The following is a 26,555-nucleotide window of genomic DNA, read 5'->3' on the forward strand; positions in this document are numbered from 1 at the left end:
TTTAAACTCAGTTGTCCACACTCCATTTATTCTCAATTATATTATTATATGTGTGTCCTTTAGTACATTTTCTTTAATTTGCTGTAAAACAAATAACGAGGAGTTAACCCAAAGCCAAGGAAATCTCAAGTTCCTTAGCTATAAGTTAAGTTTGTGTCAACCAAATAAACTGCATTTAAACAATCTTTATCAGCAGATACATATTTTTAGTTCGGCCTGTGTGATATTACGCTGCTACGTATTTATTTGAGCATATTAAATAAATAAATCTCCAAAAGTTCTCCTCCTGTTTAGTCTGTCCCTCCTCGGCCTCTCATTGGTCCAGCTGATGCCACTTCTTCCTCTCTGATTGGCTCAGAGCGGGGCGTACGTGACGCCAAAGCGGAAGTGTGTTTTCGGAAGTGGCTGCTGATATGAACTGTAGAAGGGTGTGAAAAACGGGGAAATAACGGTGGTTCTGTGCGGAGTTTTCGTGAACCAGAAGATAAGGAGAATAACTCGGCAGACGGGATGGTTTTAGCCGTCGACGTGTGTTTTTTGTTGGTGTTTTGGTCGGTGGGAGCGGCGAAGGATACAGGAGACGACGACTGGGTTCATCTGCCCAACAAATGTGAAGGTAACAGTCTCATTTAGGAGGTTCTGGTCCTCTAAACCAGGTCTGAGGGTCTGTAGAAGATCCCAGTAGGGTTAACAACACTTATATTTCACAGTTTTATCTGCGTGTGTTTGACCACAGAGACTACACGCCTGAAGCTGCCTGTAGTTTACTGTCAGCTAGAGAATAACTGCTGGATAAAACTTCTAATAAATGATCTTAAAGCTGAATAAAACCGGTACCTGGTCAACTTGTGCGTATGCAAGGGCTAACCCTTGTTAGGGTTAGGGACGACAATTCAGCAATTGCCAGTGGTTTATAAATCCATGTTTGATCACCATAAATAAATAATAATCAGTGTTTTATTATTTATTATCTGACCAGTATCCATAGAAATGACCAAATGTTGTCTAAATATGGATGGAAAGCTTCACTGTTTGTTCATTTAACTAAAAATCAGCATTTTGATCTTGAAAATGTCAAAAAATAATCACAAAACTGTTACAATATCACATAATAAAATATCAGAAATTTTGGAAATATGCAGGCAGAAACTAGAAAATACAACATGTGAAGCTTTAGTTTGTGTGTTTTTGACATTATTATGTGAATGTAATTCTGGACAAACTATGAGAAATGATCATTAATCAGTCGATCTATGTGTCAAAAATCAAATTTCTCCAAACTTTGAAGTTTTGCTTCATATATTTAAAGCATTTAGTAGTCTTAGTCTTTTTAACCCTCAAACGAACAAGCTATTTTAGCGACTAAAATGACTGACTGGGGTCATTTATGACCCCACTATATTTTACACAGGAATACGTCTACTTTGTGCTTTCTTACCTATTCCACTCCCCTGCAGTTTAAGATGGATATTCTAAAATAACCTTCTTTTATTATTGATAGATTTTAATCATTTTTGACTCAGAGCTAAAGTAAAACCAGATGAACAACATGATGCATTGTAAGAACGCAATAACATTTATTTAGACACGCTTTGTCTGCCACTTCTTTTAAAACTTTATTCCTTTTGTTTCCTCAATAGTAAATCAAAAGTACATAAAAACTAAATCTACACAAACATCTTGTCTGTATGTGTGCGATGTAACATGCAGAGAAGTATTTAGATTAGGGGCGGCTGTGGCTCAGACACTTTTCCCACCTGAGCTCCAGTGCTGCCACTTCCACTGGTGTATGAATGTGTGTGCTGTGTAATGGTGGTGGTGGTCAGAGGGGTTGTAGGAGTGGATTGGCAGCCAGTCAGTCTGCCCCAGGGCAGCTGTGGCTAAAAATGTAGGTCTGCCAGCTATAGTGCAAAACACTGAAATATAGCGATTAGAGGTAGAAATAAATAAATAAAACTAAGGCCTACAATAGTGAAAAACCTAAACATCTTTCTGGGTCATAAGTGACCCCAGACAAGTTTCCATTATCCTTGTGACACCAGTTGGCCGATCTCTACAAAAAACTATGAGCAGCTGTAGGACAAGTAGATTAAATTCATGGTAGGAAATATTTTTCAGATAAAAGATATAAAAACGGCAAATATAATGATATGGCTGGGGTCATAAATGACAACACTCGATCGCTTGAGGGTTAACAGGGAAAATGTCAAATATTCTCCAGTTTCCTCTTTTAGCTTATTTCAGTCTTTAAAGACTGTTGGTTTCACTTCTTCTGTTTTATTTTGTATTTAAAGATTGTGTGACAAGTTTTTATCCTGATTTTTGTCTTCTTTTTCAGTCTTTCATATTTATTTAGCTTTTTTTGATTTGTTTTTGTCTTTTTGATAATCCATATAGATAGATAGATGTAATATATAAAACAGAATCCAGCTGTTTATTGCAGATCTGAGACTACAGAATGAAGCAGACATGTCATGTCATTGGTGGTCTAACCCTAAAACATCAGTTCATCTGTAGTGAAATAAATTCTCCATGTAAACCAGGAGAAGCTGTAGATTTTCATTAGATTCTTTCTCCTTTTTCTGTTTCTTCAGTCTGTAAGTTTGTCAGCATTGAAATGAAGTCAGCGTTTGAGGAAACAGGAAAAACCAAAGAGGTGATCGACAGAAACTATCGCTTTATCGACGGAAAGGGAGCGCCGCCCATCAAATACAACAAGTCGTAAGTTGTTCATCTGTTTGGTTTAACTTCAGCATCCAACCTGACAGAACTGGAGAGGATCTGCAAGGAAGAATGGCAGAGGATCCCCAAATCCAGGTGTGAAAAACTTGTTGCGTCATTCCCAAGAAGACTCATGGCTGTACGAGCTGAAAAGGAGCTTCTACTAAATACTGAGCACAGGGTCTGAATACTTCTGACCATGTGATATTTCACTTTTTCTTTTTTAATAAATTTGCAAAAATTTCTACATTTGTTTTTTTCTGTCAAGATGGGGTGCTGAGTGTACATTAATGAGAAATAAAATGAACTTTTTTGATTTTGGCAAATGGCTGCAATGACACAGAGTGAAAAAGTTCAAGGGGTCTGAATACTTTCCCTACCCACTGTATTATAGAACAGAGAGAACAGAGCTCAGCTTCTGTAGGGGAGGTAAAATACTTCAGGTACACTCAGAAAATTTGGAGTCACGTTCAGGAAGGGTTTATGTCATTTAGGACCATTTCTGGGCCATTTTTAAGTTTTGGCTCTTGTGACAGTTTTACACCGGATTTTTTTATATTTATAGTTTAATGGGGGTCACAAACACAGTTTGCCTCCTGGTGTTCTGCCTGTTTTTAACTCTATAAGTGTGTGTCTACTCAGAAATGAAGCAATTTTTTTTTTTAGTTTTGTTGCAGTGTGGGACCTTCGCGCTCGTCTGCTCGTCCGTAGCGACTTGAAACTCGGCCGGACGACTCATCATTACAATATCTACATTCTTGCTCGTCCGCCCGGATGACCGCCGCTCAGAAAGACATACTAAATGATTTCTTACCAATTTAAAACAACAAATAACTTCTCGGTTCTCAACCTGCAGGAGGCCGCCATCTTGTGTCATTGCGCATCGCTTTCGCGCAGGTTTCAGTTTCCGGTTGGGGTTCGTGTGGCTGTTGAGCGATGTCGATTCCGACTAACCATTTATTTATATTTATTGCTTCGGTTCCCAACTTTCCTTAGGGGTCTCGCTTCGATCATTGAATGACAGTACAGAGGGGGCTATAATGGACAATGAAGAGTTTCATTTCCGATTTTTCCTATTATTCGATGTTTGGAGGTTCGATTCCCACATCTCCACACAGGTCTCAGTTTGGATCACACAGGTTATTAGGGCAGACGCTTGGTTTTTGTTATCAAGGAATATTCTCAGGGATGATGTGGTCTTAGGACTTTTTTGGTATGACATTTTTGTGACATTTTTGTGATAACTAAGAGACTTTGTGCTAACTATGTGGAGATACATACAGGGGGTGAAAAACCCAAAGCTGCCAAGGACAGCTCTGAGTCTGAGGATGCTGGTCAAGCTGCTGATGCTGGTGTCAGTGATGATGTGCAATGTTAGATAGATGATACTAGTAATAATGTACATAGTTGTTATGTTAAAAATTATCTCAGGATGATGATCTCAGTGCTACTGGAGGACTTGATGCTACATTTAAATTTTCAATGTTATTTCTGTAGAGTTGCCATATTAAAAGTGATCATAATGATCTCAGGATGATGATCTAAGTCTTACTGGAGTGTAGTATTAAAGTTACACAAGATATAATTAAAGATTTTAAAAAACGTGACTTTTTAATCAATTTTATTTTTTGCTTCAACTAAAAAAAAAATGCCGCGAATTACGGACGACCAGAAATTTGTACGGACTACCAAAAATTTCAGTTCAGTTCAGTAAATTTATTTCAACCTGCACACAGCTCTTTGGACAACAGACATAAAATTATATCTTGGTTTGAAAAGGGGATGGATGAAGCAAAAGCTTTTAAATTTCCAACCCCCCACTCACCATCACCGAAACATTACAATACAACAATACAAGAAAAAAACAAAAAACAACTAACTACAAAGATAAACATACAAAGACAGACGGGCCCATCATCACTGACTCTAACCCCCACCCAACTCATCATCAACATCACCATCATCATCATCATCGAATGTGTGTAAGCACTTTCCAGTGCCCGTACACATCCACACAGCCAAAGGCATCAGTCGCTCTGTTGCAAATATTTCAACATGACATTCCTTTTAAATGCTTTTTTAAACTGATTAATATTTTTGCACGTTCTATCATCTTCTATAAGTTTGTTCCATAATTAAACTCCACGAACAGAAATACACATTGATTTTAAAGTACTTCTCACTTTTGGTTGATAAAGCATGTTAGTTCCTCTCAAATAATAAGAATGATGGATATTTCTATCATGAAAAAGACTTTGTATATTTGCAGGAAGAGAGTTTCTAGATGCCTTAAACATTATTTGTGCTGTTTTAAAATCGACCAAATCATATAGTTTCAGATTAGACAATTTTAGAAAAAGAGGATTAGTATGGTCATAATACTGTACACCATGCACAACTCTTATTGCCCGCTTTTGTAATACAATTAGAGGAAGTAAATTGGTTTTATAACAATTACCCCAGACTTCAACACAGTAATTTAGATATGACATTACAAATGAATTATATAAAATAAGTAGTGCACCATGATGAAGAGCATGACTAGCTCTCCTCATAATGCCGACACATTTGGCAACTTTTGTTTGCAAATAACTAATATGTGGTTTCCATGATATCTTTTCATCAATTACAACACCTAAAAATACATTTTGTTTCACTCTCTCAATAGTGATGTCAATGATAATTTGTACAGGTGTATTATGTCTTTTTTGACCAAATGACATAAGTGTTGTCTTTTTTAAATTCAAGGATAATTTATTGGCATTAAACCACTTCTTTAGTTTAACTAATTCAACCGTTATCTGCACCAAAAGTTGTTCCATATCATGCCCTGAACATATTATATTTGTATCATCTGCAAAAAGTACAAATTTAAACAATTTGGATATTTTAACCATGTCATTAATATACATTATGAATAAAGTGGGACCCAGTATTGATCCTTGTGGAACCCCGCATGTTACATTCCTATACCCTGATTTATTTTGGTCCATATGCACATATTGAAGTCTCTCAGTCAAATAACTTTGTAACCATTGTTTGACTATTCCTCTGATGCCGTAGCTCTCCATTTTTTTAATTAAGATTTGATGATCGATGGTGTCGAATGCTTTTTGCAAATCTATAAAAATTCCTACGACAAATTTATTAGCATCCATACAAGTTGAGATTTCCTCCATTAAATCAATTAAGGCAAGAGATGTTGACCTACCTTTTCTAAATCCATATTGACTTTCAGATAATAAATTACATTTATCAATAAAATTACGCAATCTTTTGTCAAATAATTTTTCTAGTATTTTGGAGAACTGCGGCAACAGAGATACAGGGCGATAGTTGTTAAAACTGTGTTTATCACCAGATTTATACATCGGAATAATTTTCGCAATTTTCATACTGGATGGGAATTGACCACTTTGAAAAGATGACTTACAAATATACGTAAATGGTTCAATAATTTCTTCCGCTACCCTTTTAATAGTTTTCATGGCAATATCGTTGGTATCACGTGAAGTCTTGTTATGACAATTCTTAATAGTATTCAGCACTTCCTCCTCAATAATAGGAGTGAGAAACATAGAATCTGGATTAACATAGATCAAATTTTCAATTGTTACATTGTCTGTTGGAATTTTCTGTGCTAGTTCAGGTCCGATATTGGCAAAAAAATTATTGAAACCTTCCACAATTTCCTCCTTATCTCTAATTGATGTGTTTTTTTCTCTTCAAAATACTCTGGATAACAAAAGCTCTTAACTCCCCTTCCAATGACAGTATTCAGTACATTCCAAAAGCAAATTACGGACGACCAACTCCTGCCAAATCCAAAAAAAAAAAAAAAAAAACGCGTATTGAAGTGTTTGCCGAAAAGCGGTGACAGTACGCAGATTCTCTGACGCGAACTGTCGCAACGGTGGATGCGGTCGGTCATGCATCAAAGACCTTGAGAATGATAATCATAATTTTCCTTGACAGTTAAGAATGAATTGTTTATTTTTGTTATGTTAAAGAAAACAGCAGTAATAAATAATTTCAATATACTGATATAGTAGTCAGTGCCACAATCTTTGAATGTGTATACTTGGATGTGTGGGAATTTGTGTTTTGTTTTTTTGTTTTGTTTTTGTTGTTTGTTGTTGTTTTTTGTTTTTTTTTGTGGTTTGTCTGTTTGTCTATGGCCCTCATTCACGGACCCTCCACCCCATTATTCTCCATGCCTCTGAGATTGTAAATTATGGACAATTCCAGCAGTGAGGATACTTCATCTGAAGAGGATGATGGCATAAATTTAGGTTTTACAAACTCAGAATTTAATTTGTCAGAGATAATCGATTATAGATCGCACAGCATGATGAATCAGATTGATCCAGATAGTAATATATTTCAAAGCATTGGCAATAATTGTTTATATTATACAGAGAATACATTTAGTAATACAATTACACTAGATAATAAACTGTCACTAATTCATTTAACTGCAGAAGTTTATATGCCAATTTTGAAATTATTATTGACTATCTGAAGCAATTTAAATCAAAATTCAGCGTGATAGCAATGTCAGAGACATGGATAAATGAGAAACGAGGAAATGAATTTCATATAAATGGTTATGAAATGTTCTGTACAAATAGATTGTGTAAAGAAGGAGGTGGGGTTGCATTACTTATTGATAAAAACATTGACTGTAGAATTGTGGAAACTATGTCGCTAGCTATTGAAGATCTCTTCGAATGCATTACTGTAGAAATTATATTGCCACATAGAAAAATATTTTTGTAAGCGGCATTTACAGGAAGCCAGATCCTCAAAAATAAAAATAGATGAATTTAAAAATTGGATGGTTAAAATGTTTAATAATAAGTCTAAAAAAGATATCCTTGTGTGCGGAGACTATAATGTAAATCTACTAAAAGCAAAAAATCATATCCCCACAAGAGATTTTATTGAGGAATTGTTCAGTATAAATCTGTACCCCTTGATAACAAAACCTTCTAGAATAACCAAAAGCACAGCCTCTTTAATAGATAACATATACACTAATTTACTAGATAATAATATAATCAGCGGTTTGTTGTTAAATGATATAAGTGATCACTTGCCGATTTTTATGGTTTATGATGTTTACTGTAAAACTAAAGTCCAAAATAGTTTTTGTTATAACAGGGTTACAACTGAACAATCAATAATGGCATTCAAGAATGACTTGGCTTCTCAAAACTGGGAATCTGTTTATGCTGAGAGGGAGGTAAATGCAGCCTACAACTCCTTTTTGGAAATATTTGTTGGACTTTATGACAAAAATTGTCCTATTAAAAAGCTTAGAAAAAAACAGGACATAAATACTCCATGGTTAACAAAGGATTACGGAATGCATGCAATAAGAAAAATCATTTATATAGAGTATTTCTTAAACACAGAACCAAGGAGGCTGAATTAAGGTACAAAAAATACAAAAACAAATTAATTACAATCATGAGAAATTGCAAAAAAGATTATTACACAAAACAATTAAATAGCAAAAGAAATAATATTAAAGATATGTGGAATGTACTGAATACTGTCATTGGAAGGGGAGTTAAGAGCTTTTGTTATCCAGAGTATTTTGAAGAGAAAAAAACACATCAATTAGAGATAAGGAGGAAATTGTGGAAGGTTTCAATAATTTTTTGTCAATAAACTGCCGCAGTTTTACTGTTGAAACACAAAGTTTGTTACAGATAAAATGAAGAAAAAACATATTCAGGGTTCAGAAATTTCTTCAATGTGACGGTTTTTCTTTAGTTACTTGAATATTTAAAATCCTGTGATTAAAATAGAAACGGAAATGTGTTCTTATTCTAAAGACTCCTGGATGGATTTAAACTGATCTGGTGTCAGTTTTTACCAGAACTCAGATGTTTCTCCTTCTAAATGTCATGGTTCTATCTGCTGACTGATGAAGTTCTGAGGATCAGAAATGATGGGAAAAGTCCATTAAAAAATGATAAATCTGAACCCACCTCTATGGACTTCAAGGAGCTGGAACTCTGGAGATAGTCCCAGATGAAGTCTAAGTTAGGGTTAGTCTCATGTGTTCCTTGGTAAATATTAAACCAGATGTTAAATATTCTATCTCAGAACTTCCACAGTAAATGTGCACATCTTCAGGTTTATAATCTATCAGATCAGATCTGTAGATGATCAGACATTCTCAGTGTGAATCAGTCAAGATGTCAGACAAGAGAACAGACAGACCACAGACAGAAGCTGTGGAAGTCGACCTTCACAGGAGCAGAAGGCTGGAAGAAACAGAAACACTGAACTCTGTCAGGAACACTAACAAGGTTTGTCTCCAGAGCTGTGTCAGGAACACTAACAGGGTTTTTTGTCCAGAACTCTGTCAGGAACACTAACAAGGTTTATCTCTCCAGACGTCTCTAACTGCTGTGTGTTTGTCCACAGAGACTTGAGGTTCATCGAGGTCGTAGAAAATGTCTGTCAGAGGCTGCTGGAGTACAACCTGCACAAAGAGAGGACTGGCAGCAACCGCTTTGCCAAGGTAGGTCAGGTTCACCTACCTGTAGACTGCACGATATTGGAAATATGTGCAATGTGCGATATTCTACAATTCTACAATTTCATTTAGCAGACGCTTTTGTCCAAAGTGATGTACAACACAAGCAAGAATTCAGACATAAGGAAAAACCTGTCGTAAGTGTGATTGGTCAAAGGTGTTGCCATCAAAATTGTGTGTGTTGCCATCAAGTTGTGTAAATAAATGCTGGGTTTTGGACCATCTGACTTGGAGAGGCACTTGGACCAGCCTCCAAGTGCCTAGGTGTTCTCTGAACAATTGAGTCTTCAGTTGTAGAAAGGGACTCGGCAGAATGCACAGAGTTTGGTAGTTTGTTCCACCATTTGGGAACAACAGAGGAGAAGAGTCTGGCTAGAGATTTCGAGCGGTGCTGGGCTGGAAGCACCAGGCCTCTCTCACATGGGGAGTAGACCTGGATCAGGGGAGTAGACCTGGATCAGGGGAGTAGACCTGGATCAGGGAATCCAGGTAGGCTGGGGTCGTTCTTGTAAATGTTTTGTAAGCCGGGAGAAGAGTTTTGAATTTGATTCTGGCTGCAACTGACAAGCTGGAAAGACCATGAATTCAGTCTTAGACAGATTCAGCTGAAGGTGCCGTTCCTTCATCCATGTGGAGATATCAGCCAGACATGCTGATATCCGAGCTGAAACTGTTTTGTCGTCAGGTGGAAAAGAGAGGAAAGCTGAGTGTAGGATTAGTGGTAGGAGAAGCCATGGGAGCGGATCACTGCACCAAGTGAGGTGGTGTACAGAGAGAAGAGTAAGGGACCAAGCACTGAGCCCTGAGGGACCCCTGTTGATAGGACATGTGACCTTGAACCACAACAGGACAGAACCTGAGATGCCGAGCTCAGAGAGTGTGGAGAGAAGGATTTGTGGAGAGAAGGATTTGATGGTTCAAGATATGGGTGTCAAGAACTGCGATATAAATGTATATTGTGATATTGGTCTTTCATCCAAAGAAGTCCACATTATTCAGCTCCGCTTTTACAGACCCCAAGCATGCCTCGTACATCTGCGGAATGACGACTTGGGAAAAATAGTTCTGTGATGGCACTTGGTATCTGCCGTCGAATTCTTTTAGCATATCCAAAAAACGTTCTTTGCACATGACATCAACAGAGAGTGTGCATTTCACGATATAACGTATAATGACCACAGTTAAACCTTGGTGGTGCTTGGAAGTTTTTTCATACAGCGTAACAGGAGAAAAACTTTCACCAATTGTTGTCTGTGCGCTTGCCTTTCGTTTGTCTGCCTTCATCGGAGTAGCTCGTGGTGTTTTAGATTGTAAGAAAAAGGCATACAGTTCCTTGTGGTTGAGGTGGCTGTGCAGATTTGTACTGTGTCACAATTTTTTGGCGTGACTTGCAAAGTACTTGCGTCTGTGACTCGTCCTGTCTCCTAAAGCCGTAGTACTCCCAATGCAGTGTTTTTTAGGCACAAGTTGTTCGTTACGGTCGTCTTTTTGTATCCTACCATGTTGTGTTGTGGCGCTTTCCCTTTCCGTTGAGAAAGAGTAAGGGACCACTTAGAGCCAATAGCAAGTGCTATTTACAAGAAAACGTCTTGAGCATGATTTATACATATAATAATCATAAAATTATCGCACCTACCATTATTGCTTTTTCGATATATCGTGCAGCCCTACTGCAGACTCACCTACCTGTGGACTCATCTGCCTGTACATCTACCTGCCTGTAGAGCTACAGGTAGGTCTGGTTCACCTGGATGTGTAAGGTCTTATCTAACACTGGCCCATGTATGTTGTAATGGTTCTTATCTAACAGGGCATGTCTGAGACCTTCTCCACCCTGCATGGTTTGGTGAACAAAGGAGTGAACGTGGTGATGGATATTCCCTTTGAGCTCTGGAACGAGACCTCAGCAGAAGTAGCTGACCTGAAGAAACAGGTGATATAACAATAACTAACTAGAATCTCCTGCTCAGTCTGTTCATAACTAACATACAGTGGTGGATAAAAGTGTTGGGACGCCCTGTATGTTTGTGAAATATCACATTTAAAACTACTCTGAGGTCTTCAGTTTATTTTAGTCCAGTCACATCCAGAATACTGAACACATCAGTTTTGGGTCATTCTGGTTCCAGTGATCAACTGATGAAGGTTTTTATTAAAGACACAGTTTTTGCTGCTTCATGTACCAGAACATTAGAAAGTTCTTCAGTGAGAGAGAGAGAGAGAGAGAAAAATGGATAAAACAAGGAACCTAATGCTGGAAACATCCAGAAAGTGCAGATGAAGTCCTTCCAACCAACAGCTGGAAGACAAACCAACATCTGGACGTCTAAGAGGATAAACCCTAACCCTATGACCTCATCCTGATCACAGGAAAACCGCTGAAGACATGACAGGAGCTTCAGTCACAGTGGTCAAACCAAACTGGTGTCCAGTGTTACACCAGACTTTAGATCATAGCTGAAGGTCCTACAAGGCTGTCAAGAAGAACCTGACCAATCAGAGACAGAGGTTAGCCCCAAGAACTGGTGGACAGACATGAAGTGGAAGAAGATTCTGTGGTCAGATGAAGTATGGTCCAGAATAGCTCCAAACTACTCCACAGTGAGCTAAAAAGTGTCCAAAATAAACTGTCTGAACGTGATCTAGAATTAGTTTGAAATTTGTCCAAAATGACTCAAGATTTGTTTAAAATCAGTTGAAGCTAGTTAAAATCTAAAAGTCTGTCCAGAATTCCTTCAAACCTCCTGATTGGTCGTTGTCATGGTACCCGTTGCTACTAACCCTAACTCCCACAATGATCTCTGTGTGTTGTCAGTGTGACGTTCTGGTGGAGCAGTATGAGGACGTGATTGAAGACTGGTATAAAGGCAGCCAGGAGGAGGACCTGACCACATATCTGTGTGAGAAACATGTTCTGAAAGGACAGGACACAGGTAACACACCTGATCTTCATACTTTCATTACCTCCTGCTGCTCTTTCTGTTTTTTCAATTCAGATTTTCTTTCCTCTTTCTCTTTTTTACGTCTTTAAAAAAAAAACCTCCCGACAGGTTAGAAAAACAGATTACATTTGAAAAATCATCAGAATCACTGCATGTATCAAAGGCAGAAATCATCAGATTCATTAGAAATGATTAAATATCCCCAAAATTTTATGAATTCTGAAAAATACTTTTAACAAATACATTTCAACTCAACAGTATTCATGACATTTGCACTAAAAAAAGTCCCAAAAATTTGTGAAAAAATATTTCTTAAAAAAATTACCGTAATTTCCAAACTATTGAGCACACCTGAAAATAAGCCGCACCCACTAAATTTAAAAAGAAAAAGGTTTTATAAGCCGCATCTGACTATAAGCCGCAGGTGTCCACGTTGTAACATGAGATATTTGCACAGAACGATTTAACTTGTAATTAAATACATACTTTTTTCTGAACAGTGCCTGCAACACGGCAGTGAAACACATGGAGTCACTTCACGCTGCCAACCCCAACGTGTTAAGCTAGCGTGCTAGCACTAAAACTTATCTTTAAGTTTTTTATTGTATTGTATATCATCGTGGTGTATTTCACTCTGCCTCCGTTTCCACACTCATCTCTGCAACACACACACACACACACACACACACACACACACACACACACACAGACACACACACACACACACACACACACACACACACACACACACACACACACACACACACACACACACACACACACACACACACACACATGTTTGTACTTCTATCTTAGTGCGTAATGCATTACGCCATAGGCGTAATGCCTATGCATAGGTAATGCATAGGCATTACCATAGGCGTAATGCATTTCCTAGAGCCTTACCCTAACCTTAACCACCACAACTGATGGCCTAAACTTAATCCTTACCCTAACCTTAACCAAACCTCAATTCATACCTGTTCTCTAAAAACAAGTCTTCACCCTCAAACATGGCTGTTTCAAAGTGAGGACCGGCCAAAATGTCCTCACTTTGTAAAAATGTCCTCACTTTGATAGTTAAATGCAGAAAATGGTACTCACCATGTAGCAAGTACAAGAACACACACACACACACACACACACACACACACACACACACACACACACACACACACACACACACACACACACACACACACACACACCGTAAACTGCCTTGGTTAAAGGAGAACAGGCTCTGCCTGCAACAGCTGCATCATACGCGTTTCTCACAAAATGACTGATCTGAAGAATTTAGTGTGTGTTTGATTTGTCAATGGTCCACTGTGACCTGTTTGGTAATTTTATTGGTCTGATGTGACGAGGCTAAACTTAATGATGGCATGAAGCTGCACGTAAAAATCTGTACATTACCCGCATCGTTGTTTAAGCCGCAGGGTCCAAAGCGTGAGAGAAAAGTAGCGACTTATAGTCCAGAAATTACGGTAAATGTCAAAACAAATGTTGGTTTTGCTAAAATGCGCAAGAAAGTGTCTGAAAAATAAAATCAACCAAAAATATGAATAAAACTCAAATCCTGCTAAGAAATTTACAAAAATGTCCCACAAATATTGATAAATTGTGAAGAAAATGTCCAAAAAATTTTGAAAATTAAAACTAATTTCGAAAAATTATAACTAAAACTAAATTATATAAATTATGAGAAAATAAAACAATGTCTAAAAAGTGCCGGAAAGTGTCGGAAAAATCTCTAAAAACTACCACAAAATGTCTGATAATGTCCAAAAAATATGGATAAAATGTGATGAAAAAGTGAACTGTGACGGAGATTATTAAGAAAATACAAGAAAATGCTATGAATTTTGAAAAAATGCATTAACACTCAACAATATTCTGTAAATTTATGATAAAAGAAACCAAAGATATGTGAAAAATATTCATAAAACCGAATTGTATGTCCAGAACTGTTCACTAAATGTTGATTGTTGTTGCAGGAGTTTATTCTGCAGTAATGAGACTCTCTCTGATTTGAACCAGAATGTGTTTTCTTTGCCTTCCAGCCTGTCTGCAGGAGGAATACTCTGGCAGGAAGAAGGGAGACCAGGCAGCCATCGCAGAGGACAAGAAGAAGAAGAAGAAGAAGAAGAAGAAGGGAGGAAAGAAGGGGAAGGGAAGAGGGGAGGACGGGGTAGACGGAGGGGACGGCGGCTCGGAGAAGAAGAAGAAGGTGAAGAAGAAGAGCAAAGTCCCGGTGGAGAGGACAGATGGAGGGATGGACGGAGGCGCCACCACGGACGACGAGATCCAGCCTCAGGTGCCTCTGTCTGGGCAGAAGACGGAGCTGTGAGTCCTTCTGGAATTCTGGAGGTCAAGCTTAGTAAAACCAGTCTGCAGCTGGATTCTGTTGCGGTTCACGGCTTTTTTTCTGTCTATATTCTGTTATGTTTAACGGCTGTTTTTCTGTCTATATTCTGTTATGTTTAACGGCTGTTTCTGTTTTAAACCTGTCGCTGTTTGTTTCTGTGAGGAATCAGAGGCGTCCTCAACATTTGTATCGACTTATTCAAACTTATCTCATGTTTCTGCTCTTGTTTTGGTCATTTTCTCCGTCCTGTCGGCTGAATCCAGGCTTTAAAACTCAGATTCATCTCAGTAGAACACTCTAATGATGATTTTGTTTCTTAGAGCTGGAGTTTTAGTAGATTTTTTATCAGTTATAACAACTCTGTCGGCTCTATTTTTAATAATTTAACTCCTTTATGAAACAGCCAGACTGGATCTCGTTTTCCTTCATCAGATGTGATGGTTTTCTGTATTTCTCAGGTTCATCTGTTAGTTTTGGGTCCTGAAAGCTCCTGGTTGGCATTTTAGACTAGATCATTTCTTATGAATTGATAATTTAGATGCATTAGCACTGGATGTGTGACTTCTCAGAGCAGAGTTTAAAGCTGTGACGACTCAAGAAGGGAAGATTAGTTTTCAGCTCAATGTTAATTTGATCTGAAGGCTTTCATGCTGTATTATTGCATAATGGGACTGTTTGTGTTGTGTTTTTTGTGTTTGTGTTTGTTTTAAAGCCTCGTAGTTCCAGAAATGTTCATTCCAGACATTTTTAAGAAGGAGAAGGTTCAGTTTAATGGACAGTTAATACACTTTACTAGAATCTCCTGCTCAGTCTGAAGCTCTGAGACAAACTGTAGAGCATCTCTGTGATCAAACTGTAGTGTTGTTACGACTAAAATCTGCTGTTTTTAATTTAATCTCCTGTCGAGAAATTACCTGGTGACCTACTGCTGTATTAAACTGTATCACATTGGAATGTTCTTCTAATATTTCATCAGATTTTGCCAAATTTTAACCTAGAAAAAGTGTTTGTCCTGCATCAGATTGCTCAGGTATTCCTATTAAAGTGGTTGTTGTTCAGTGAAAAACCAACCAGAAGTACAGGAGAGAATTTTCCTTTCATTTCTGTTCATTTGTTTTCACCTTTAACCATCTCAACAAAGCAGATTTCCTCATTTTATGACAATAATAAGGTGTCAGTTTCAGTGGAATTCCCTTTAATGGGCAAAAACAACAGGAGGGATTTGTTTTGTTTTTTAAATGTTTTGTGTTTTTGTTTGTTGTGATCATTTTTCATCGACGGTTTTATTTCTGTTTGCTGTAAAAAGAGCTGCTATTTGTGTGTGTGTGTGTGTGTGTGTGTGTGTGTGTGTGTGTGTGTGTGTGTGTGTGTGTGTGTGTGTGTGTGTGTGTGTGTGTGTGTGTGTGTGTGTGTGTGTGTGTGTGTGTGTGTGTGTGTGTGTGTCCAAGCCATGATTTGTGGGGACCAAATGTCCCCACAACTGTAGGAAAACTGGAAACTATGTCACTTGTTGGGACCTCATTCGGTCCCCACAAGTTTAAACAGTGTTTTCTTGGCCATGTTGTTGTTACTGAAAAAAGTAAAAGTGCAAAAAAGTTTCTTTAGGGTTAGCCATTGTTTTGGTCTGGGTTAGGGTTTGGTTAGGGGTTAGATATGAATGGGAGTCAATTGTATGTCCCCACAAGTTATGGTGTGTGTGTGAGTTTTGCATTTTCTCCTGTGTGTGTGTGTTTCTACCAGGTTTTTATTGATGTAACCTGCTGGCTGTGTTGCTTTGAAACCAGAGCAGACATCAGAGGATCAATACACAGAATTTAAAACTAAACGTGTCTGTTTGGTGGAATTAAATCATGATTTTAGTCTGAATTCCTTCTATGTGGGTGTAATTTATGTTTCTGACCAGCAGAGAGCAGCAGAGCTACAGAATTACTCCGTCAATGTTTTTCTTGTTTTTCCTTTTGAAAATTTAGCCTTTATCCTCATTGTTTTTTCTTGCAGCACACTGATGTCCCTGCTCTCAGTAGAAACAGCCAACCCGGTCTCACGGGGATTCATGAAACTGTCACGTAAGTTTTAGTTTCGGTTTCGTGCGCACCAACACGATTTCGTCATGTTTTTCGTGCCGCTCATCACGAAATGTTTTTCGCTGTGGTAATCACATCTGAAAGTGGTTTATACCGGCGGATTCATGACGATCTAAGCTGTCCATCGGCGTATACTGCTTGTGTGATCGCGTTTGCGGCCGCCGGCCGCCGGACATTCTTGAAATTCCTATGCAAATTGGTAAGTGTACCACCGGCTTATGGTTAGGTTATGGTTAGGGTTATGGTTAGGGTTATGTTTAGGGACGATGTCATGCAAAATATAGCGTTGGATTCGCCGCGGTTTTACATTAAAAATATAATATACACATTCTTTTGAAATACGTTCTGAGTGGCACGAAAAGTCCGCCGTTTAAAATACATTGGTGTGCATTTCGTGGTGAGCGGCACGAAAAACATGACGAAATCGTGTTGGTGCGCACGAAGCCGAAACAAAAATTTACGTGACAGTTTCACGAATCCTCGTGAGATCGGGCTGAAACAGCAGAGGTACTCCCAGTATGACCATATACCAGTATGATAACACCCTCTGCTTTGATTGGTCAAACCTCTTCCTGCCCCCACCCTGTTTCCCTGGACGAATCAGAACACAGAGAACATAAACACATGATATGGAATTTTATTATTGAGATATATTTATATTGCATATAATCTTTGCTGATGTCTGTCAAAAGTGTCTGCTGTTAATCATTATTTGCATGACGGTCCAACCACAGAACCAAACCACACGTCTTCTTTTCTCACATCATTTATCTGCAGACTCATAACGAGGACAGCCGCTCTGGGCTCAGTCACTTTATCTGATTTGAATACACACCTGTCTCTGATTATATAAAAATCATTTGAATTCTGATAAATGTTCCCCTTAATGAACAGATCACTAACCGCTGACAAGGCTCTGTGCTCTTATATAAATACCCTAACCCTGGGCTCTGGTCTCCCTGGAAAAGGACAGAACCAGGAGAACATTTGCCTACAGAAATTAACCGTGTGAATGGACTAAACATGTAAAACCTCCACCTGCTTCACACCCTGATTTTCTGAAGTTTATTTGTAAATCAGATGTCAGTTTACATCAGTCTGTGACTCTGTAACGCAGCAGGAGGAAGGTCAGAAAGAAACACTGCTGAAAGGTGGGTGTCCTCATTGTTATCACTGTTATCAGGGTTTAGTTTGTGTTGTTTGGAGCTGAAAATGAATGATTTTATTGATTAATATGATGAGGTAATAGCAGGAGATGTGACTGACAGGAGCTGAATAATCTCTGGAACATTAGACATTTATTCTCAGTCATTTTTCTCTCATCGTGTTTGGTATATTTCCTTTTAAATAGAAGAGGTTCAGCCCTTCCTCCAGATCAGATGTGTCCTAACTTGTGTATAAAAAGTTCCAGTATTTCAGCTTCCTGATGAAAAATCTGACAGATGACAGCAGAAAGAAAATAAAGTGACGGCATGTAACCGTGTTTTTCAGAAAAACGGTTTGAGTCATGTGCAAATGGTGGAAATGAAGACGTCCTGCCTCCACCTCCATTCCTCCTGCATTCAAAGTTATACTTGAACACAAGTACAAACCTATTATTTTAGAAACAAACTTATAATTCAAGTACCTGAAGTCAAAGTACACGTGTAAAACTGCCCCTTCAAAATATGTACATTACTGAATTAGAATTATTGCTTCAGCGGATTTAAATTACTTTATACTTTGTACTCAAGTCTAATACTTGAATAATTTAGTTAAATCTCACAAATTGTGAAAAAGATGACGTTTGCTCACTAAGCAGTAGTTTTTTATATGAGCTTCATAGTTTTGAGGTCGAACTGCAGGGAGTCTGTTAGAATAAATACTTTTAAAATACTGTAATTATTTTTCAGTAAACAACAAAAACAACAACAAAAACAACCTGTATTCTGTTTTGGATGGTGGTGGTGTGACTCACTCTGAATTAGGCAAATGTTCTCCTGGTTCTGTCCTTTTCCAGGGAGACCAGAGCCCAGGGTTAGGGTATTTATATAAGAGCACAGAGCCTTGTCAGCGGTTAGTGATCTGTTCATTAAGGGGAACTTTTATCAGAATTCAGATGATTTTTATATAGTCGGAGACAGGTGTGTATTCAAATCAGACAAAATGACTGAGCCCACAGCAGCTGTCCTCGTTATGAGTCTGCAGATAAATGATGACTTAGAAAAGAAGATGTATGGTTGGACCGTCATGCAAATAATCGTAGATTAATGCCTGAAATTACTGGAATGTGTTTTATTTCTGTTTGTATTTCTCTTCTTTGTTCGGTTGAACAAGTTTAGTTTTAAAATCTGGTCACACAAGAGAGGGATATGATCAGATATATGGGATAGATCAGATCTATGAGGGAGACCGCAATGTTACCTAGAAGAAAGAAAGAGTATAGGCTTTTACATAGTTATATATATATATATATATATATATATATATATATATATATATATATATATATAAAAGCCAAAGCCATGCTCATACTGCAGTAGATAAACCATCCATCATCGGCAGGTGTGTGTTTTTGTTAAGGTTCCGGTATGTGCTAGCCTAGCCGTGCTAGACCCAGGTCTGAAGACACAAGGGTCTAGGAACTCTCGACAGGGAGGGAGGCGGGCTAAAAGGTTGTCTTTCAAATCACTCTGCAGCAATTGGGTAGGTATACAACCAATCAGCGCAACGAATAGGCTCCTAGAGCGCCGGAAATCAGAGGATGCGGGAGTTTGGTGAAGCCTTATTTATACAGTCAATGGGTGAAGCTCAAGTATATTACAGACATGTTAACAGAAAGATTATTCAGAGTCGGTGCTAATGGAGCTCAACGACTGTTGTCGTTTTTGCTGTCGACCCTGGCAGAGAATTAAATCCGTTGCCGTAGGTTGTCTAGCGCGGCTAGGCTAGTTGTTTCCGGTTGTTTCTGTCAGAATCGTCGCACACCTCTGTCGTCACTTAGTTACGCCCGTCTTCTGACTCTACACTTCATGGTGATTCATCGGCCAGTTTTAGGAGCATCCAACCTCGAGGCTTACCGAGAGTAACTAGACCCACCCTGGCAGAGAATTAAATTTGTTGCCGTGGGTTGTCTAGCGCGGCTAGGCTAGGTGTGTGCTAGACATGTGGAGCATTTCCACAAATCCATCTACGGAGCTCTGCGTAGTTTCTTTGCTGTATTTGGGTGCAGGATGTCATGCAGAGAGAAAAGAGATTGACGGCAGAGCTCGAATTTGTGATGGAGACTGGTTTTAATTTCTTTCCACCTTTAACAATGGTAAAACAGAGAGACTACCTCACGACGAAGCATGACGCCATCAGCAGGACATGTCTTAGCTACGGTGTCCTGGAAAGGACAAACAGCTAGAGGCTTTGGCAGTCCTACAGCAAGCAGCCATAGCTACTGCCATACTTTTTAATGGGGTGTTCCTGCAATTTATCATTTGCCAGTATTGACAATCAGTTTGCCAGTGTTTTTTATCTTGTTACTGCAAATGAAACATATTTGAATGCAACGTACGGAGACAGAGAGAGGTGTAGCATTGCTGATATCCAGTCAGTACAGAATATTTGGATCAAATACAGCACAGAGGGAGGGAACTCAGAGACAAACAGAAGGTTGGTGTTAACGTAATAATCATTAAAATAATCTACCTTAATATCCCTCTTTATTCTCAGAAACAAAACTAATGACAACACATTTGATTGTCACGTTTTTTTAATCTTTCAGATGTGTGTAAACTCCTCATCTTCCAACGACTCCCTTCTTCATCCAAACCTCTCTTCAGACAACTTCATCTTTCTGTTAATGAGGTGTTACGTCACCAGACCAGGCTCCTTCATCTACATCGCATATCGTGCCACCTACATCCTCCTCCTCCTCCCTCTCTGCATCTTCATCATCTACCATGGTCTCCAACAATGGAGACTAAATGGCTCCACCTCCTCAGCAGCAACCATGAGTCACTCTGACAGCTTCACCTACAACATGGTCACCATGGAGATGATTGGAGTCTTTGGGTCTGTCCTTGTGATTTGTGGTATCTGCAGCGATCACGTAAAGATATTTCTGGTGGGGTACTTTCTTTTGTATGTCACCTGGTTCGGACAGATCTTCTTCCACGTCCTGACCTGTGTGGAGCGCTACCTGGCTGTGGTTCATCCCATCACCTACCTGAGCCTGAGAAAAGAGAGAGGGATCAGAATCAGAAACATCAGCATCGGCTGTGTCTGGCTGCTTTCCTCTGCAATGACAGTTCTGTTGATGAAAGAGAATGTTTTATTCATTGTGTATTTCTGCTTCTTGATGCCATCCTTAGCTACTGTCTCCTTCTGCAGTGTTTCTGTTCTCTGTGTTCTGATTCGACCAGGTCCAGGGAAACAGGGCGGGGCCAGGGAGAGGGTTGACCAATCAAAGCTGAGGGCATTCTACACCATTATGGTCATACTGGGAGTGCTGGTGGTGAGATTGGCTATGAATTTGGCTTGGGCTGTGCTGAATGTGGTGGAGAGAGATGCAGACTGTATGGTAATGATGGCTGGTATCTGGTTCTTTCTGCCCAGCAGTCTGGTCTTACCCCTGCTGTTTCTACACAGAACAGGAAAATAGGTGTGTTGGAAGAAAAACATCCAGTGAGGCAAAGGAATAAAGAAACTCAAAAACACTTCAGAACAGAGAGCCGTTTTGCTGTAGGATCATTCGACCTCTGACCCTACATCTCTCTGTCTAAACACAATGAATAAATATGTGGAGTGTGAGCCTCATTAATTATGATCAATGACTGATTCCATGCAGCAGCAGCTGCTTGTCTGAATTTATGACAAATGGTTCAGCATCACCTCTTTTGATTCCAAGTTGGACAAAATCAATGCCCTCAAACAAAAATACCTTTTTTTCAAGTCTCTTTAGGCATTATTAACACATTTCTCATATTTCATGAGACTTTTCAGTAAAACTCCAATAAACAGCAATATATTTTAAACAAAACTTCTTTCACTTGACAAACTTTAAATTCAGTAACTTCTTGTCATTATTGCTCATCTGACTGCTCTGGAAGCTGCCGTTTTTGCAGCAGCTTCTGTTATTTTTCCACTGTGTTTGTTCTTCAACAAGTTCCCTTCTTCAGATTGTGTTAGTTTTTAAATCTTTAGCTACATTGAGCTAAATTAATTGTAGCTAAATTACTAATTTCCTTGAAAAGCTGATATTATTTCATGTACAGACATGAGATTCTGTCAGAAATATATGCAGTCCAAATTTATCTTATCAAACAAATATATGAACGTTTTTCAGTAAGATCGAGCCTCTGATTAAAGAATTTTTGTGTTATGTGAAATAATATGTATTTATGATGGATTAAAAAAGAAAAACATTTGCTTTTTATGAACATTTACACCACTGATGCATATTTTTCTGTTTCTCACATTGGCCTTCAGTTTTAGCATTCTGTAATCCTTCTTGTGTTTTGCTGTAGTTTTGAAAGACAAGTCATTCCAGTGCTTTTGTTGCTTAAAGAAAATAACTCTAAATGATGAACTGAAATAATAAAGCTGCTGTGTCATCCTGTAAGTTCCACACAGAACCTCTTTCTGTTGTGATCCAACACTGTACAAGTTACTGCTCTGTCTTCATAAACATCATTACTGACGTCTCTAGGATAGAGAGATATAGATAAAGATAAGAGTCTTTATCAAGTCACTGTAAAAGTTTGAATTTAATGCACAGTGGATGATACAATGAGGTGTAAACAGAGACAGAATGAATGAACGGTGTTGGGTGATTGTTTTTAATGAAGATCTAGTGGTTAGCACTTTCACCTTGTAGCAAGAAGATCCCCGGTTCAAATCCCGGCCTGGGCCTGGGATCTTTCTGCATGGAGTTTGCATGTTCTCCCTGTGCATGCGTGGGTTTTCTCTGGGCACTCCGCCTTCAATTCAATTCAATTCAATTTTATTTATATAGCGTCAATTACAGTCAAATCGTCTCAAGACGCTTTACAGAACCCATATGCCTGACCCCCAGAGCAAGCCCAAAGGAGACAGTGGCAGGAAAACACCCTTTTAACAGGGAAGAAACCTCGAGCAGAACCCCGCTCTATATAGGGGGGACCCATCTGCCTGCTGGCCGGGGGGGTTGAGAAGGACAGAAGAGGGCAAGGGGGAGGGATGGGAGAAGAGGGAGGGGTGGGAAAGCAAGGAAAACACAACACACATTTGGATACATGCATGACAGGATATGTGACACAAAGTATAAGCTAACATTGAAAACTGACTCATAGTTTACTCTGATGATGTACGGCTCTGACATTAAACATACTCCATATATAGCTAGCAGTAAAATTCAAACAGTATGTAAGTTAGCATAACAGTATAGTGAAGGCAATGCAGAGTTGACTGGTGGAAAAAGGGAGCTGGAAGCAGAGGGCTGGAGGAAGGTCAGCAGCAGCATCCCACAGTGGACATGATGGAGACTGGACCAGCTGGTGGAACATCAACCGCAGATCTGAAGCATCCAGCTCTGGGACCAGGGACACTCGGAGAAATAGCACAGGGGGAAACAGAGTGAATGTACTGCAATAACGGTATACATATTAAATGTAAAGGTAGATAGAGAAGGGCTCAGTGCGTCAAGAGAAGTCCCCCAGCAGCCTATAGGCCTATAGCAGCATGACTAGAGGCAGAACGAAGGGACGTCCAAGAGGGAGTCAGCTGTGCAATGAAGACACAAGCCGAACCCCTGTGGTTCACCCAGTCAGCCCCAACTATAAGATTTGTCAAAAAGGAACGTTTTAAGCCTGGTCTTAAAAATAGAGAGGGTATCTGCCTCCAGAACCCAAACTGGGAGCAGGTTCCACAGGAGAGGAGCTGATAACTGAAGGCTCTGCCTCCCATTCTACTTTTAGAAATTCTAGGAACAACAAGTAAGCCTGCAGTTTGAGAGCGAAGAGTTCTACTAGGATAATAAGGTACTATCAGATCTTTAAGATATGATGGAGATTGGTTATTAAGAGCTTTATATGTCAGAAGAAGGATTTTAAATTCTATTCTGGATTTAACAGGAAGCCAGTGAAGAGAAGCAAGTATAGGGGAAATATGATCTCTTTTGCTAACTCCTGTCAGTACTCTCGCAGCAGCGTTTTGGATCAACTGTAGATGTTTGAGAGAGCTATTTGGACAACCCGATAATAAGGAATTGCAATAGTCAAGCCTGGAAGTAACAAAAGCATGAACTAATTTTTCTGCATCACTCTGAGACAGAATGTTCCTGATTTTTACAATATTACGCAGGTGAAAAAAGGAAGTCCTACACACTTGCTTTATGTGTGAGTTAAAGGACATGTCCTGGTCAAAGATAACTCCAAGATTCCTCACAGTAGTACTGGAGGCCAAAGTGATGCCATCCAGAGTAACTATTTGCTTTGAAAGCGAGTTTCTAAGATGTTTGGGGCCAAATACAATGACTTCAGTTTTGTCTGAATTTAGCAGTAGGAAGTTAAAAGTCATCCAGGTTTTAATGTCCTTAAGACAATCTTGCAGTCTAGCTAGCTGATCAGTTTCATCTGGCTTCATAGATAAATACAGTTGTGTGTCATCTGCATAACAATGGAAGTTAATACAATGCTTCCTAATAATATTGCCTAAAGGAAGCATGTATAATGTGAAAAGTATCGGTCCTAAGACAGAACCCTGAGGAACTCCATGATTAACTTTAGTATGCTCAGAAGAGTTATTGTTGACATGCACAAACTGGAACCTATCTGATAAGTAGGATTTAAACCAGTCCAGTGCTGTCCCTTTAATGCCAATTGAATGTTCTAGACGCTGTAATAAAATGTTGTGGTCGATTGTGTCAAACGCTGCACTAAGATCTAACAAAACAAGTATAGAGACTAGTCCATTATCTGATGCTATGAGAAGGTCATTAGTAACTTTCACTAGAGCTGTTTCTGTGCTATGATGCACTCTGAAGCCTGACTAAAACATTTCAAACAAATTATTCCTTTGTAAGTGTTCACTTAATTGATTTGCAACTGTTCTTTCCAGAATTTTAGAGAGAAATGGTAGGTTGGATATCGGTCTATAGTTAGCTAACACATCTGGATCTAAAGTGGGCTTTTTAAGCAAAGGTTTGATGACAGCAACCTTAAAAGCCTGTGGTACATAGCCTGTTACTAGAGAGAGATTAATCAGATCTAACATTGAAGAATTAATTAAAGGTAAAATCTCCTTGAAGAGTCTAGTTGGGATAGGATCTAAAAGACAAGTTGATGGTTTGGATGTAGAAACTGTTGAAATTAGTTCAGAGAGACATATAGGAGTGAAGAATTCTAAAGATTCATCAGGTCTAACAGCCAATTCAAAAGCATCTGTGACATTTGTAGGAAGGGCCAGATTAATTTTATCTCTAATCATAACTATTTTATGTGTAAAGAAGCTCATGAAGTCGTTACTGGTTAAAGCTAAAGGAATACAAGGTTCAACAGAGCTCTGACAAGAGTCAGCCTGGCTACAGTGCTAAAGAGAAACCTAGGGTTGTTCTTGTTCTCATCTATTAAAGATGAATAATAAGTTGTCCTGGCATTACGAAGAGCTTTTTTATAGATTACTAGACTATTTTTCCAAGCCACATACACTTCCTCTGAATTAGTGGAATACCACTTTCTTTCCAGCTTTCGGGATGCCTGCTTTAAAGTCCGCAGCTGGAATTATACCAAGGAGCAAGTCTTCTCTGAGATATAACTTTCTTTTTTACAGGTGCAACACTATCAAGAGTTGTACGCAGTGAGGCTGAAGCATTATTAACATAATAATCCACTTCTGTGGGGGTAAAATAATAATATTTGCCTTCTGATTTATCAGTAAATGTTGCTGAAGTAAACAGTGAGGGTATTATTTCCTTAAATTTAGATACTGAATTGTCAGACAAACACCTACTGTAATGATATTTGTTCTCAGCTGCTAAACAATCCTTTACTTTAAATTGAAACGTTATCATAAAATGGTCAGAAAGAAGAGGGTTCTGGGGAAATACTGTTAACTCTTCAATTTCTATGCCATAAGTCAGGACAAGGTCAAGAGTGTGATTAAAACTATGAGTTGGTTTATTTACATGTTGAGAAAACCCAACTGAGTCTAATAATGAATTAAAAGCTGTTGTAAGGCTGTCGCTGTCTACGTCAACATGAATGTTAAAGTCACCCACAATAATAACTTTGTCTGAACTGAGCACTAATTCAGATAAAAAGTCTGAGAATTGAGATAAAAACTCAGAATAAGGAGCAGGAGGACGATATATAACAACAAATAAAACTGGTTTCTGAGCTTTCAAATTTGGATGAGAGAGACTAAGAGTGAGATTTTCAAATGAGCTGTAATCAGGTTTAGGCCTCTGGTTCAGTTTTAAACTAGAATGGTAGATTGCTGCTACTCCTCCTCCTCGGCCTGTGATTCCAGGAATATGACAGTTAATATGACTAGGGGGAGTTGATTCGTTTAGGCTAACAAATTCTTCCTGCTGCAACCAGGTTTCAGTCAAACAGAACAAATCAATCTGGTGATCAGTTATCAACTCATTTACTAGCAGAGATTTAGACCAGAGAGATCTAATATTTAACAGACCACATTTAATTTTCCTGTCTCTGTGCTCTGTTGAAATAGTGGTATTAATTTTTATTAAATTTTTGTGGTTACTATTTCTTTTGTATATTTTTGATTTGTGTAATTTATTGAATTTTGGTGGTCGGGGGACAGACACAGTCTCAATAAAGTTAACTGAATTACTGGAGGGTGACAGCTGTGAGGAAACTGCAGAGAGGTGTGTAAGACTACAGCTCTGCATCCTGGTCTAACCTTCCTCCCACAGTCCA

General features: G+C 38.7%; 1 protein-coding gene across 1 annotated transcript; it reads left to right on the top strand.

Annotated features, from left to right (window-relative positions):
- Positions 1-353: 353 nt before the first annotated feature.
- On the top strand, positions 354-22,258 carry cnpy3 (canopy FGF signaling regulator 3). Its single transcript, XM_022218627.2, has 7 exons — positions 354-616; positions 2,595-2,721; positions 9,163-9,259; positions 11,085-11,207; positions 12,090-12,207; positions 14,280-14,562; positions 20,420-22,258. Exons 1-7 carry the CDS (start codon positions 511-513, stop codon positions 20,427-20,429), a joined length of 864 nt encoding a protein of 287 aa, XP_022074319.2. The 5' UTR covers positions 354-510; the 3' UTR covers positions 20,430-22,258.
- Positions 22,259-26,555: the final 4,297 nt, after the last annotated feature.

The sequence above is a fragment of the Acanthochromis polyacanthus genome, chromosome 23 (assembly GCF_021347895.1).
Source record: "Acanthochromis polyacanthus isolate Apoly-LR-REF ecotype Palm Island chromosome 23, KAUST_Apoly_ChrSc, whole genome shotgun sequence".
Taxonomy (NCBI): domain Eukaryota; kingdom Metazoa; phylum Chordata; class Actinopteri; family Pomacentridae; genus Acanthochromis; species Acanthochromis polyacanthus.